Raw genomic sequence first — 15,922 nt, 5'->3', positions numbered from 1 at the left:
CAGAAGTGGAGCTGACGTGGAGCTGGGGGAGCTTTGAGAAGCTTCTCACAGGGGGCTGCCCCGATAGCCCCCTCCCCTGCCACCAAAAAACCCCACCACTCACTCAACCCAGGACACTATTCTGATGATTTGGAAGGCAAAAATGTTCTGCTCGTTTCACTGTCTTCACACACTACTTGGAAATTCTATAGCAGGAGTGGTTTTAGTATGCAACAGCTGCATTTTTTCCTTACCTTATTTTTTCCAAATGGATGTCACTGGCAATCTCGCATGCCACAGGCATGTTATCCTGAACTAGCCTTGGTTTTCCCAAGATGGGTGCATTTAATAATAGCTTGTATAATTGAGAAACTTGAACAAGTTTTAATATCTAAAATCCAGTTCTCCTTTCTAGGGAAACATTAGCAGAACTGTAAAAATCTGTATGTTTAAATAAATACTGAGTACTTACTGTAACACAGGCTGTTGTGATTGGCATGCTAGATTGCAAATTGTTTTCTTGGAAGATTATTTTTAGTAATGTTAGAATTTTTGAATCAGATTTGAAAACAATCCAGTGAACAATAAACTCTACAGTTCTGTCTTTTGGCATTGCCTGTAGAAGCACTAAAGATGAAGACTTACAGCCTCAAGAGCACCAGTTCCCTGGATTTCATGGAGCTGGTGAAATCAGCAGAGACTGCTTTGGACCTGGAATTCTTGTGCTCTAATGCCCAACCTCTGAGTCCGCCCCTGAAGGCTGACCAAAGCATGCTAAGAAAAAGTTGGAAACAACTGTGCTACCCAAAAATGTTGTATTGATTGAAAAAAAAAAAAAAAGGGGGAAAAACTGGCAACCAACAAAACCAGTAAATATGGCAGTTAAGCCAGTGTAGCTGAGATTATAACACGTATGTGTTACACATATTCAAAACTTTGTAATGCTTTACTTGTACTTTGATATTATTGTAGAATTATAGAATGGTTTGGGGTGGAAGGGAACTTAAAGATCATCTAGTTCCAGCCCCCCTGCTCTCTTTTATGTGATAAAGGTAGCGTGGGTGGTTTGTTTTTATTTTTTTTTTTTCTCCACTAAAGCATTTTACAAGATTCTCTTTCCTGCCTCTTGCAACTGAAATCTCTGAACTGGACGTTCAGTTTAGTCCTGGTTCTGACTGGTGTAAATAAGACCCTCTTTTCTTCGCGATAGGTTTTTCACCTTAGTGTTTGTCTGAATTCTAGATAATCTGGGTCTGTTGCCAAAATAAGCTATTTTGACCTTACCTGCCTCTTGAAGCAGCCGCAGTGCTTCTATAGCTGTATGGTGAAATGGGGCAGGGAATGGATTTGTCTGAAAACTAAGTCACCAGAAAAAAATGTTACTTTTTAAGTATATTAATTTTTTCAGTATGATTTCCTTGCAGAGGCCGAAGCCAGGAGCTGGAAGGTAGTATGCTGCTTCCAAGTCTCTGGGTTTTGTAGGATGGTATCCAAAGCTTGCAGTTGTCATCACAGGAGGCTAAATGACACTGCATTTTTGTCTGTTCTTGGCATAAGCAAACAGGATGAGATTTTTGCTTATAGTACTTGTTTTTTTCCCAGCTATCTTTTAAAGTCTTTTGGTATGTGTATACAGGCTAAAATTATTTGTTCATATAAATTATCAAAGGAAGAGCTAGTAACATACTGGCAAGACAAAGGCTACTCAGGTGGCAATTAATAAATTCTGGGCATAAAGTGGCTAATTACAAATGTAATATTGAAGATGTTGAGAAATTACACTTAGAATCGGTTCATAAACAACTAAAGTAGTCAATATTTAGTTCTGACTTCATAATTACTGACTTGTAGAGGATACATAGTTTTAGCAGACTATGTTTGCATTTGGTCCTTTAAGGTTGTGGGGTTTGGGTGGTTTTTCTGGTTGGTGGGGTTTCTTTTCAGTCATTAATGTTTCTGTTGGCAAATGGAAGTAGTGCTACATAAAAGTGGAGCTTTTTTCTAAGCAGCATTAGTGTCAGTATTTTGAATTTAGGAAGGATTATTATTTAATCACTTTAAAGTGCTTTGTTGAATTAATTATGCATATGCTCTGTATTACATACTTGACTATTTTGCCTTAAGAATGATCCTACCATATATGTGGAGAGGAGAGTACACAGAGATCTTTGAGGCTTTAGTTTCTGTCTCTGAAATATATGTTTATATACATTAGCTAGAATCTTTCTGGAAAAAACATTTTACATAAGTAAACCTTCCTGTCATTAATTTTGGTGGTTTTGCTTCAGAAAGCTTGTTTGAGGATAAGCTAGAGAATATAGTACACTAACTAATTAGACCTTTATTTAAAACTGGGTATGGAATTAGGAAATCATGCATTCGCTGACCTTGTTCACTTAATGAGAAATTCTTCAGTATTACTCTGTTTATTTAAAAGGTACAACGCTCCTCAGCTTCATCTTTAAAGATCCTATGAGAGGCTGTAAGATGAAAAATAATTTTCTTTGAAAGCAAACCATGGTGATAGCTGCACCTTGTACCTTCAGCTTACTTGGTTATGCACGGGAAAAATGGCAGCTTATTTTGCAGGCAGTTCACCACACTGCAGCTAGATCAAACACAGTAGGAGCTGGAAGCCAAGCAAATGTTTTCTGAAAAGGAAAATAGCTGTATCTCCAAATATCTGTGAAGATAGTTATTGTTTATTCAACAAAGAAATACTCTTAAATTCATTGGAGTTCAAGTCAAAGACTTGTAGGCTAGGAATAGTGTTTCCATTGTAAATGTTTTATTCCTCCCACGTGCTTTTGCGACAAACTAACTCAAATGGCAGTCTTTGCTGGAAAACATTTTTTGGACAACAGCCTGGCTGTTCCCAAGAAGCTGGACTAATCTGATAGGTGTTTTTACCAGAGAAAATGAAGCTATTTCCCCTACATCTAAGGTTTCATAGAATTCCTACAGAAAGATTTTTCTAATTGTTCATGTTCACTTAAAATTGGTTTAAGGCAAACTTTTTTAGGATAACACAAATCATCTTGTTGGGATTTGGTGTTCTTTTACCCTGAAAAAAAATGATTAACTAAGTCACTTTTAGTCCAAAGCAATGACCCTGTGTTTGTACTTTGTTCTTGCCTTGGGGCTGAGTGCATGTGTGGGAAGTTGCTGTGGCTCAGCTGATGAGATCTATTCTGTTAAGCTGCGGTTGCAAGGGGGTGTTGATGGTGTTTTATTGAGAATTACCTGGCTGATCGAACAACACTGTTCCTTTGAGCCTCAAGTGCAGTTTGATGATAAAGCTGGGCCAGTCCTGCTGAAAGTCTGTTCTTTCTTTGCCCCAGTGCAGAGTTTTCTCTGTCTCCCTTGCACTAATCTAAAGCTTGAAGAACTGGTTTGGGGAGCTAAACTTGACCAAAAACTGTTTTTGTTGAATCTCCTTACCATACTCCCTCATTCTGAAAAGAAGCCCTCCTAGGTTATGCCTGAGAACCTACCAGAGATATTGATCATTTCATGTCCTTCCTTTGTACTGCATTCTTGTATTTGTTTAGGGCTCTAAACTTGCAGTCTGTGCTGTGACTATTTGTGCAGCCCACAGTGCGTACTAAAGGTTGACAGTGGGATATAGGAGTTTAAAAAGTAAGGGAAAATGCTGTCCTGTTCTTGCACGGCGTGACATAGTCATCAGTCCCAGTGCACCGGGAAGGAGAGAACCGACTACACCCAGAGGATGTGTTGCTCAGAGGTTGTCCCAGCAAAAGTCAGACTGTCTGTGAAATGGTTCTCTCCATGTCTGCATAATGAGGATTCATTGTGGAGCATGGGAATGTCTCCAGTGCCAGGTGACAGCGAGCCTGAGTGAATAACTGCTTGCTTGCTGCAAGAATGGTTTGGAGAGTACGATGTGATAGCAAGGCTGATAATTGTGTGAATATCTGGGATTTTCAAGTTTTGCTTGTTTTAGTCGAGGCAGCTTAAATCCTGTCCCCATTCCCTGTGAGCTAGTGTTTTCTAAAATAGCTTCCCTTCTCTGAAGCATACCACTTTTAAGAGAAGGGTATGTGAATCACAGCTGATGCTGATCTGTGTTAGCACTGCTTACCGTAGGATCCAGAGTGCTTGGTAGGACTGATCCATCCATCCTCATCACTTTTTGCAGTACCTTTGAATGATCTGCAGGCTTTGTCAGCAGTAACTAAACTTTTTCAAGACCTCCAAAATGTCAAGTTGTGATACTGAGACACTCTAAACAGTGATTTAGTTCTGTGTTACGTGGGGCGTTTGCAACTGTTCCATAGAATAAAATTTTATGTTGGGAAGTAAGGACAGAAGAGTGTAGTTAAGAGGGATGGCAGTTGAAATATCAAAGTAGGAGAAAGGCAGGGGGGGTTGTAAGTGACAGAGGGGGCTTGATAGTACATTAAAAGGCATGAACTGAGCCGAGGGGCTGGGGTGGGAGGAAGTAGAAGAAAAATGGAAAAATTGAGCAAGAGTAATGTAATATTATAATAGCTGATGATGATTTTTTTAAAATATTCCTTCTACTACATTGATATGCTCATATGCTTCCTACTTGGGGAAATTGTGGGAAGGGGAGGATGTGCCTGGGGAGCAAAGATGGCAGTTACTGTTACTATTACTTCTTTATCTATCTTCTTTTTAACTGTTGCTGCTAGATTTTGAATTCCTGCACTGGTACCTGTTGCAAATTCACCCTTTCTTTCCTTCCATCCTGGATTTGTGGAGGAAAGGATGAAAGGGGAATGGGTATGAAGAAGCAGCAACATTATGCTGTTTGTATCTTAGTTTTATCATTGCTGTTACTTTGGCAGCTGCATTTCTGACTTCCAAATTTGACAGTTTCTTCTAATAAAATATCCAAATGCTAAATCCAAATATTTCTATTGATTGCATCGCCTGTACAGCAGTTTTCATGGTAAGAGATGAGTATTTGCAAATTCTTTGCAGGTGCTTGACAGTGATTGTGTTTTGTGAGTCTCCCATTGTAGGTTTAACTGTATGTTTCACAGCAAATTGTGCATACATGGATTAGATGTGTGTAGCATGTAAATGATGCAGTGTATCCATTAATCAGGAATATAATCTAATTTTTGGTGGGAAGGGAGATAAATGACAACTGGCAGTTGATTGTAGTTTGTTGCTAGAATAATTAGCAATCTCTTTTTTTGTTTTATGTAATAGGCCGGATGGAAGGAAAACCATGCAACATTCATGAATGAACTGAAAAATCTTCAAGCTTCAGGACTAACAACCCTTGGTCAGGCACTCAGGTCATCATTTGACTTGTTAAATCTCAATAGATTAGTGTCTGGAATAGACAACTATGGACAGGTAACAAATCTGTTTATAGTCTTCTGTCTTCTTTATTTTCCTGTGTATTTTGAAATTGCAGTGGGGGAGGGATTTTGGTGGTTCAAATTTGTTTTTGCATTTTACCTTTTTTTTTTCTTTTTCCTTTTTTTTTTTTTTTAAATGTTGGATAGCTGTGTGTTAAAACCTGAACTGTGAACTTTTTTTTTCTTCTTTTTTTCTTGTTACGTCTACCCTGGAATGTACTACTATTTTTTTTCTTACTGAACTACAAAGGAGGCAGTAGTGTAAATAACCCCACCTGTAGATACACAGTTGTTGTATAGGAGTGTGTGCAATGGATAGCAGCAGATCTGTTTTGCTGTTTTGTTATCTGTAGTTAGTGTCGTGACTTGCGCTCTCTCCCATTTGAAGGGTCCAGTTAAAAGTACTCTAGTTTTTGACCCCACGGTTGTCATGAAATTCCGACTTCTCTGTATTACCAATTTACATATTGCTTTTGTGTGCTTAGAGGGGTTTCATACTATTACTGGAGGAAGAAGGCTAGTAATTCTAAAAATGTCTTTAGGGTATTTGCATGTGTGTGTGAGTTCACAGAGTAGCACATCTTGTGTAGTTCTGTATGGCTCCACACCTATTGACAGAAAATTACAGGATTATTTTGAAAGATTTCTCATTTTACTGCTTATTTTATAATGACAAAAATACAAGCCTGTGACTGAGTGTTAAGGTTACTCTCAGCACTCCTGTGCTTTTGTCTCTAGGGAAGGAATCCATTCTTTTTGGAGCCATCTATTTTGATTACCATCACAGACGGAAACAAACTGACAAATACGGCTGGAGTTCAAGAGGAGGTAAACTTGCATTAAATTCTTTCAAGTTATGATCTTGCAAGTTGGTGCTATGCTGATATGAATATTAATTGATTTTTTTCCTGCTAATAGCACTTCTGCTTCATCAACCTGTTTTATAGAGAGCAGAAAGTAGCTATGCTGTCATTGCCCAACCTCTAAATTCATAGCCCATAGTGGGTTTCCAGAATATAACTTCAGATAAATTAGTGGATAGGGGAGAAATGAGGTCCTTTACAGAGTAATGAATGAATTTGGGTATCACAGTTTTAGATGGTTTGTCAAATACTTGAAAATATACTTAAATCTTTTCTTACCAGCTTCATCTTCCTTTGAATTCTCCTTTGCCTGGAAGTGAACTAACCAAAGAACCATTTCGTTGGGATCAAAGGCTGTTTGCTCTAGTGCTGCGTTTACCAGGAGCTGCATCTGCTGAACCAGAGCAGCTTGGGAGTGTGCCTACTGATGAATCTGCTATCACACAGATGTGTGAAGTTACAGGAGGTAACTGGATGTTACTTTGCTTTGGTTCACATTCGGCATTTGCCTTAAAAGATTTCTCTTCCTTTGATTCAACTTCTTGCAGTTTTCTCCATCTGAATTACTTAGTGTCTATGTGAACCTGTGTGATGCTTTTTGAGCTTGGTTTCCAATAGCACAAGAGAACTTTAAGATAAAACAATATCCCTATGTCAGTTCTAGATGTGGGAACATTTTTTTAATGCACCGGTAGGAGGGTTTGGAAAACTTCTTAGATTGTCCTTCCAGAGGTTGGCTTTGCTCAGTCATGAGGTTTTTTTATTTGTATGTTGAATTGAGTGGGACACGTGTTATTGAGAGGTGAATTCTGTTGCAAGGCTAATAATCTACATTTAGTTTTAGAAGAATGAATTCTGCAGCCTGTTCCTTAAGATGTTGATCAGAATTATTTTTTTATAATTGATGCTTGAAAAAATGTTGTGTGGGAGGGGAAGTTCAGGTGTGCAAAGGAGTTGGGAAGGTTTGGGTAGACAAAAGCAGATAGATTACGTAGACTTGGTGAAATCAGATGTTCTTAAGGGCCTTTAGACTTAGACTCTGACCAGCTTGATTTAGCCTTAATGGCCTCTTTTACTAATGAATAAAAGCTCAGCAGGTTGGTTTTTTTCTTCCCCCTTTGTTGTATTGCATTTGAAAAGTATTTTGCATTTTATATAAACTTGTACAAAGTTTGTTGCTGCTATTTTGGATAGAACTAAAAGCCTTGGCAGTGTGACTTACATAACAAAACGTTTTGCTTAATTAAGATTACTCAAATCTTGCTTTCATATTTTCCATGTGTGATTTCTCTTGCGTAGGTCGTTCTTACTGTGTTCGGACACAAAGAATGTTGAATCAATGTTTAGAATCTCTAGTTCAAAAAGTCCAAAGTGGAGTTGTTATTAATTTTGAAAAGTCAGGACCAGATCCAGCCCCTATTGGAGAAGGTATAGTAACTATTTTTTTTCCCCCTAATGTTCAAGAAGAAATGTTCTGTATGCATGCAGATGTCCTGAAGTGTTTTTGGTGTCCTTCCTAGCAGCTTTTCACTGTAGTGTACAGGATTCATTGGATGCCTAATACATTTTTAAAAAAGTGATTAAGCTATAAAGCTTATATGCGTCAGTGATAGAGCTCTGGTATCTCTTGAAGTACCCCAAATCATAATGGATGTGCTGTTCATAGCTTCTGAGTAGGTTACTTATTTATGTTTAGTCTTGTCTTTGTATTTTTACCAGTGTTAGTTTGATCCTTGGTAAGTTAAATGGTACGGTATGTTTGCACATGCTTGTGTCGATGATCCACCTGCTTGCTAGCTCTCCTGTCACTCTCTCTGCATCTCTTTTGGGGGGCCTGAGGAAGGTGAATGTTTGCAGGAAGTAGTGAAGTTTGAATTACAGTGTTGTCAAAACTTGGTTTCAAAATAATTAAATCCAGGACTAGTGTATTTAAACACTTAAACATCTCTAAAGTAATCTCAGTGCTTAATTTTCTGTGCATTTTCATTCTGCTAATTGGTCATAACACAGTAAGTTCCAGTTGAATGTTCTTAGCTGCAAGTGAAAAACTGCACAAAGAACGAGGAGTTATTTTGCTAGCTGTAGGTAAAGTGCCTCATGGAAGAGGAAAATGCACTCTTAACATGGAGCAGTTTTTCAGATTTGCAGAAATTCATGGCTGAAAAGGAGAGAACTGACTGGTTCATATGTAGGAAATGAAGATGTTCTGGAATGTCAGAAACATAATCGCTTTTAGGATCCCCCGAGTATACTAGCATAGCCAGCTTTATTCCTGCTTTCATTTTTGAATCACCTTTTTCTTGCTGTTATATATATTTTTTTCTCCTTTTGCTTATTTAAATGTCATTTTATTGGAAGGTGTTCCTATAATGCTGTGCAGGACAGCATGTTGGCAAATTGCTGTGTCTTTTGGCTGAGATGCTCTCCTATGTGGCAAAACAGCTGGTGAAATTGTTTGGGGTTTTAAAATTTATTTTATTTTTGTCACATTTAAATGATGATGCACTGTGGATATGAATGTATAAAAATATTGAGACTTTCCATCTTTATGGGAATTGAGAAAGTCCTAAACTAGAGAGAAATGTGATGGGATTTACCAAAGCTGTAAAAATGATTGCATATATAATGCAGAGAAACCAAACTGATGTGTAACTAAAAGGTGTTTTCCATGGTATTAGCGGCCAGCTATCTAAAGCAAGGAAAATTAGTAACGTAAAATCTTCTAAAATGAAGAATGGGTGATCTCTGCTGTGCTGTTTGCTTTGAAGAACAATCTTTGAAAACTAATGATGAGATTCTGTACTGCTACAAAATTCTTTGTCCTCTGTGTGAAGGGGAGTCCGTGCTGGTACACTGCAGTGGACTGGCAGAGAGCACTGGTCTTTGCAGTAGATAGTGAGGTTTAAGTGATCTGTAAATTGTTACTATTTTAAAATGTGACAAAAGCTGCTCCTGCAAGATGCATCTGACTTCTCCATGAAACTTTTCTTCACTTTCAGTTTCCACTAATGGCAACATCAGTCAGTGAGCTTTGCATCCCAACTACAAAGACTGTAAATGCAAATTATCAGCCTTTACAGGTGCAGTAGAACTAAAATGGATAGGCTTGCTGTTGCCTATCAGGTCCGTGTCAAAGTAGTGAGCTTAAGCAATAGCATTTTCCATTATACGTGAGTATGCCTTGCTGCACTAATTATCTAATGGCTATGCCACAGGAGCAGAAGGGTAGATGTGGGAAATGTTATCATTGTTTCTCAGATGATGCTGTTCTACATTTTGATGTATAGTTTTATTCAACCACTGATGTAAAGATCTGTATGTCTTTGAAACAATTTTAATGAAATACCCTATTGGTTGCTAATACAGAAGTTTTGCTAGGAGACAAATGCATGCATGTAGCTTTTTATTTTTTGTTATTATTTTGCTTTGTTTAAATTTTAGATGGACTTGTTGATTCATCCAGGCCCATCAATTCATTTGCTTCTCAACCGTGGCATAGTTGTCATAAACTCATTTATGTACGGCCTAACCCTAAAACGGGTGTTCCTGTTGGGCACTGGCCAATCCCAGAATCTTTTTGGCCTGATCAGAATTCACCAACACTGGTAAGTAAAATAAGAGCTGAAAAAAAAAAGGATTCTACACCTAATTAAACAGACTGCAAATTAATACTACAGTAGTTTTTTACTTTCTTTGTTTACTAATATGATCTGACTTTGCTTTAAAAGGGTAGTTAAACCTGGTTTTAACACAGAATGGTATGATCTAATTTAGATAATGTATGCTGTGAGGTTTCTGGCATCTGGAAAGTTTACTTCAATGTATATGGTTAGTTAATTTGCAAAATGTTTTTTAAAATATTATAAAATTTAACTATAAATTACTTCACATACCACAAATCATAGCCTATTAAATTTTAATCAAAGCTTTATAAAATGCATTTATATAGAAAAAGGAGTGTTTGTTTTTGATAACAGGTAAACCATGTTTTCTCTGCTTTGTATTACTTCATGTATGGACTCTTCTTTCACTATCAGGAAGAATAAAAACTGAAACGGAAGAACTACCCTATTCAGAAACTGAGGCATTAATTTCTCCTTTTCTTACTGAAATTACCATACATTTGGCATGCCTTTCTAGCCTTTTCTAATCATCTCTCCTTTGTTAGGCGTGTTCTGTTTCTGTACTTTGCAAGGGCTCAAGGTACTGTCTATCCATTCCTCCCTACTCCCCACCTCGATTCAAAAAGAAAAAAATTCAGACTTGCAGGGAATATCTTGAAGATAGCCTTTGTGAACTGAATGCTGTTTCACATCTGTAATTCTGTGAACATCAAGCTGAGAAACAGAACTGAAGTGTTCTTTAACCTTGTCTGTGTTATTATAGGTTGATTGATATGGAGGCTTTTAAATACCAAGATAAATAGTTAAGTATTAACCATGTTTTTCACTTGGTGGGAAGAATGTGTGTTATCGGCGTGTGGCTTCTTTCTAAGTTAGACAAGTATTTAGTTAATCTTGCGGGAACTTGTATCTTTTATTCTTTTAAAGGAAATTGTAGAAACTGAGTTTAAGCCTATAGAATGGTAAATATCTGCTTATGAATCCTTCTAAGAGAATTAATTTGTTTACCGTAAATATCAGACAATTGATCTTCTTTTCTTCCTTCCTTGTAGCCTCCGCGCACAGCTCACCCCATTGTGAGGTTCTCCTGTGTTGATTGTGAGCCAATGGTAATAGACAAGCTTCCTTTTGACAAGTATGAGCTTGAGCCTTCACCCTTAACACAGTACATCTTGGAACGAAAGTCTCCCCACACCTGCTGGCAGGTATTTGCCCTTTATATGATTCTAGAAATGTAATGGGCAAATCTAAAGGTACTGCAGTCTTTGTAAGCCTGGAGAATTGGGGTCTGGCTGCAGACTCTGCAGCTGATGAGAAGAAACGTGTCAAGGTTTCAGTTACCTCCTTTCTAATAGAATTATCAGGAGTCAGAATGAGTGTTCCCTCTACAGACTTTGTAATCTCATTTAATTCTGTTTCTAGGTCCATCTTATTCTGTTAAGAAATGTGTCCCACAGGTTCCATTTTTGGCTAAATTGAAATTCTCCTTAAGCTTCCATTTGCTTACAGGGAAAACCTAGCACTAGTTTCCATCCTGTTACCTAATCAACAGCTGCAAATGATTTCCACTAGATGGTTGAAAGTGCTAATAGGAATTGAATGGAGGCTGTTGATCTTGTTGACTAGATTGGCCTCGAAATTGTCAAAGTTCTGTTGCTGAAATCCTTTGCTACATGCTAGTTTTGTGATTTTTTTTTTTTTTTTTTTTCAATTGGGGGGATAAGTGATTTGTTTCTGCATCCTTTGTAAAATAAGGCTTGTAACTCCCTTTTCAGTGTTGTTCGTGTAAAGAATAGCTTAATATGTACACCAGGAGTTTGCTTAGTATGATACGTTAGCTGGAAAGATGGGTCTCGTGTTTCTGTTTCCCTAATAAATATTACAACTTAACTGAAAATATGCATATTCAGAAGAAAAATTGAAGTTACTTTTAATAAGCTAATTTCAAAAATGTCCTTTAAACATTCATAGGTACATTATTTGCCTAAGTTATTAAAATTTCTTTGCTGTTTTTCAGAAACTGCTTTTTTTTTCTGGCAGCTACATATCAGACCCTTACAAACTAGAGAAATTGGCTCATTGTCATAGAAACCATGTAACAAACCCTGTTCCTTATGCCCTTAAAAAATAGAGGAAAAATGCTTCCTCTTTACTGCAAGGTTTACTTTTTTAGGAAAACTATTTTTGGTTATGTGTGGGTTATTTTGACTGTCTCAATAAGAATATGTACCATCTTTATCCTGTTGAAATACTTGTTTGGATGTATTGCTTTTCAAGGTTAATACCCCCATAGACATAAACTTAAAAAAAAAGTCAGTGTTAAGAATGTTAGTGCTTGGCATAATTAAAAGGTGTTTTTTTGAATATTTGTTTGTTTTGCTTAATTTATGTGCTTAAAACATTTTAGATTTCTTTTATCAGTGTTGTAGATTTCAGTCATGCTATTTTATGAGTCAGAGAACTCATTTCAAATATACCTTCAACAGATGTCCCCTAACCTATTTTAAATAATTTCAGAAACTTTTCAGAGCATCACTTCAGAGTAGTGTCTCTAAAGCACTAAAGGTTATACAGCGAAGAGAATTTCCACACTTACTGGGGTTACACAGAATGTTGCATGTCGCAGTTTTGTGGCTGGGGAATGTTAAGTGCATGATATGTGCAACCTCACACTTGGCTGTTCTTGATAATTTGCTGTCTTAATGCAATTGGATTCAGATTTATTTTAATTTTTAAATGCCCCATGCTTAGTATTTTTCATGTTCTTCTAATACAGTGGTATCTTTTATTCTTTATCAGGTATTTGTGAGTAGCAGTGGAAAATACAGCGAACTTGGCCATCCATTCGGGTATTTAAAAGCAAGCACTACTTTAACCTGTGTAAACCTCTTTGTGATGCCTTACAACTATCCTGTTTTACTTCCACTGTTAGGTAGGTAATAAATTTACATTGACTGCCAATGCAGCTACTTCAGAGTAAAAGCAAAACAATAATGGTTGGTGTTCTGCCTTAGTTTGAGACATTATAAAATAATGGAGATCAGAGAGTAGAGAATGTTGCAAACTCTTTAACATAATTTGGGAGGAGAGGATTTTCATACCCCCTCTCCCTTTTTTTCTCTCCAGCAGAGGAGGAGAGCTACCTGCTTCCAGTGCATGTTTGATGCTGTTCACCTCCTAGACACGTAGCCTCTTCCTTAACCTGGAGTAAGCTTCAACCTCCATTCTTTTCCCTCATTTAGGGTGTGGTGTATCCAGGTTTTGCAGTTGCTCTTGTAGCAGCCAATTTTTTACAGGAAGATCAGATGCAGTGTTTGTCACGGGTGTTGGGAAGAGGGAATTCCCTGACGCAGTTTAGAGCAGTAAGAAGGAATTGAGCAGCGGAACAGCCTACATTTCTTCCCCGCCCAAAGGACCAGTGTTTTTTTCACTCCCACAATGAAATTACTTTCTACAGGAAAGACGGTAGGAAAAGGTGCTGTGTGAATAACTGCCATAATAAGTGTGGCTGTTAGGGTTCTGACATAAAGGTCATGGCAGAGAGAAGAGATTCCTGGGTGCTAGTAACCCTTTTAGTGCAGAAGCCTTAAGGCTTTTTTTGTTCTGGTTTTTGTGGGTTTGTTTAGTGATACAGAGTAACAGTGGAGATCAAGAGAATTAACATTGACTCTTACTGTCTTACATGGATTTTTCCATTCATTTCTAGGAAAAACAAAACAAAACAAAACACAGTTCAGGAATACTTTTGCATAATCCTGGTCATAACCAAAAAAGAAATTTATGCTTGCTGATAATTTTAATGTGTCTTACATAGTCATCCGCGTAGCCTAATAATTGTCCCAAAGTGTGCAAGTAGGGTATTTCTAGACTAAATAAGGCTTTCTGTGACTTTGTGGCTACTGAAATACTGTTGCAGATCCACTAGCTGAAGGGCCATCATTGGATACTAAATGGATTTCCCTTTTCATTTTGATGTTGACATTTGCAGTTCTGCTGTGTCTTCCCTGACAGCTCTTGTCTTTCCCCTGCCTTTTTTGCAGGGCTGTAAAGCTCTTCCTACTCTTTGGAGAAAGGCATTTTTCAATATCTGTAGTGCTTTTCTGTGGTTTACTCACCTGGTATCCCACATCTTAAATTTCTCAAGGCTGTTTAAAGGAAAATGCAGAGCTTCTATGTTGTCTGAGTTATAAAGAGGATGTTTTCTTTAGAATGCAAATACTCTGCAGTCTGTATTGTTAACACAAACACATACACAAAGTATTAGGTTCAGATCTCCTTCCAGGACTTTGTTTATCCTTGGTCTCTAAGGCATGGAGGAATTAAGTTTTACGGAATATACAGAAAAAAAAAAAAACAAAACACAAAAGCAGATCTGGCCCCTTTTCTACTTAGTAGTACAGAAAATGACTAAGATGATTAGCAGCATACCTGTTAAATTATTTGTAGATGTTTTAAAAAAATACTGACTCTGTGATTTTCTCTGGAGGTAGGTAGGTAGGTAGGTATTGTTTCTGTTTTTAAACACTCCCCCTGTGTCTTATATATTACCAGTAGTGGATACTGATGGTTCAGCAGAGGACTGATTTGAGTGTAAAACCAATCTTCCATTGCTCTCACCTGGATTAAAAAGGATGTGAGAACTTCCAAGCCCAGGAGAAGTCTGCTCTATTCAGCCACTACCCACCCATATTGCCACATCAATGTGGTTAAGTGGCTACTGCCCTACTGATAGAATATTGTGTTGGAGGATAGGACTTTTCTTGGGATAGTACCATGGATAATCTCTCTCTGTTCCTTCTAGTGACTCTTTCAGACAAAACCAAAACCACTTTACAACTTTGTACTGTCTTTATCAAGTGGCTTACATGTACTCAACCTTATAAACAGATAGCAAGATGCTTAAGAATTTTTTTTTCTTGCATGTTTGTTTTTGTCCTGACTTCTTGAGCAGGGGAATCTGTAATTCTGTTTTTGGAAAATAACGTAAGAGACAGCCCTAAAAGACAGGTAAGATAGGTATGGATGAGCAAGCTTGCAGAACATACTTGAGCAAACTGAAACAAGTTGTAGTGGCGTGTGACTGGAGGGAGTAAATTGTACCACATCCTGTAGATTTGGTGATTTTATATCTTAGGTTCTGCAAGAATGGATTTGGGAATGCTGTAGCCTCTTCTAGCTTATAACTTAATGGGTCTGCTTTCAGAATCTGAAACTTTGTAAGGAAAGGAGCCAATTAATGAGACTTCATAACACAGTGAAGCGGCATAGTCCACGTGTTAACTTGACACATGCACTATGCTCTCACAAAACTTCTGGTTTCTAGTTCTTTTACAGAGGTAAGACAGATCATGTGGGGTGTGCTGTTGCAGCTGAGCAGCTCCTTTTTGCTCTCACAGAAAGGCAAGAGAGCCATCATGACTAGCTTAGCATAGTGGTTTTGCTCTGAGACCTGAGGAGGTGGGGTCCAGGTTTTTTTTTTTTTTTTTTTTGTTCAGTGCTAGGCAGACTTCTGAAGACAGAACTTTTCACAGACAGATGCTGACATAGGTTGATGCTGAGTATGTTTGGCCCACAGATTACAGAAATTTCCTCATGAGGGATCGTTGCCTTTAACTGAGACTAGCAAAGCTATTGTACTTCAGATATTATTCTGCTTAAAAACAATTGTACAGCCAAGTTCATAAAGTAGAAATCAAATAAGGGGTTAGAGAGAGAGCTCAGCAAAGATGAGGTATACTGAATGCTCCTGCCTTGCCTGAGATGTTTCCTTGGCTGATCTTAGCTGTGTTAGTGGGAGGGCAGGCACTGCTGGGCGGTAGGAGTGATTATTCATTGGGAGTGTCAGCAGAAGCAGTAGTGCAACAGCCGTGATGAAAATGCCGTGAGAAGGTGGTTAATACCCTTTCTCTGTGGGTCTAAACGTGCAGAAGGATGAGAAAATGTCTGCCTGTGAAGGACTGCAGCGTGGACAGTTTCCTTTGATTCTTTTACAGGCTCATTGAGAGAACCTGCGAGTAATGATCTTATATTTTGGAAAGCAAGGGCTGTCTTTCTCAGAAATGTGAATATAGCATGCTGTGGCACTGGGAGGGAGAGCCAA

The 15,922-nt window shown here is 37.9% G+C and overlaps 1 protein-coding gene across 6 annotated transcripts in view; it reads left to right on the top strand.

Annotated features, from left to right (window-relative positions):
- INTS6L (integrator complex subunit 6 like) overlaps nucleotides 1-15,922 on the top strand; it is a 43,371-nt gene that overhangs the window by 15,350 nt on the left and 12,099 nt on the right. For 4 of the 6 annotated variants that reach the window (XR_006166935.1, XR_006166934.1, XM_042807180.1 and 1 more), the window contains exons 3-9: nucleotides 5,182-5,331; nucleotides 6,075-6,164; nucleotides 6,482-6,665; nucleotides 7,499-7,627; nucleotides 9,641-9,804; nucleotides 10,875-11,027; nucleotides 12,622-12,754. Coding sequence is in view for 4 of the 6 variants with exons in the window: in XM_042807180.1 (XP_042663114.1) it covers nucleotides 5,182-5,331; nucleotides 6,075-6,164; nucleotides 6,482-6,665; nucleotides 7,499-7,627; nucleotides 9,641-9,804; nucleotides 10,875-11,027; nucleotides 12,622-12,754 (1,003 nt within the window). In the remaining 2 variants the exon portion in view is untranslated. Of the gene's footprint in view, nucleotides 1-5,181; nucleotides 5,332-6,074; nucleotides 6,165-6,481; nucleotides 6,666-7,498; nucleotides 7,628-9,640; nucleotides 9,805-10,874; nucleotides 11,028-12,621; nucleotides 12,755-12,948; nucleotides 13,030-15,922 lie in introns of all 6 variants that reach the window. The other 2 variants (XM_042807182.1, XM_042807181.1) reach the window with 2 other exon arrangements.

The sequence above is a fragment of the Tyto alba genome, unplaced genomic scaffold (assembly GCF_018691265.1).
Source record: "Tyto alba isolate M040663 unplaced genomic scaffold, T.alba_DEE_v4.0 Super-Scaffold_5, whole genome shotgun sequence".
NCBI classification, from domain to species: domain Eukaryota; kingdom Metazoa; phylum Chordata; class Aves; order Strigiformes; family Tytonidae; genus Tyto; species Tyto alba.
Note: the sequence above shows the minus strand (reverse complement) of the source record. Positions and strands in the feature narration are given on the sequence as shown.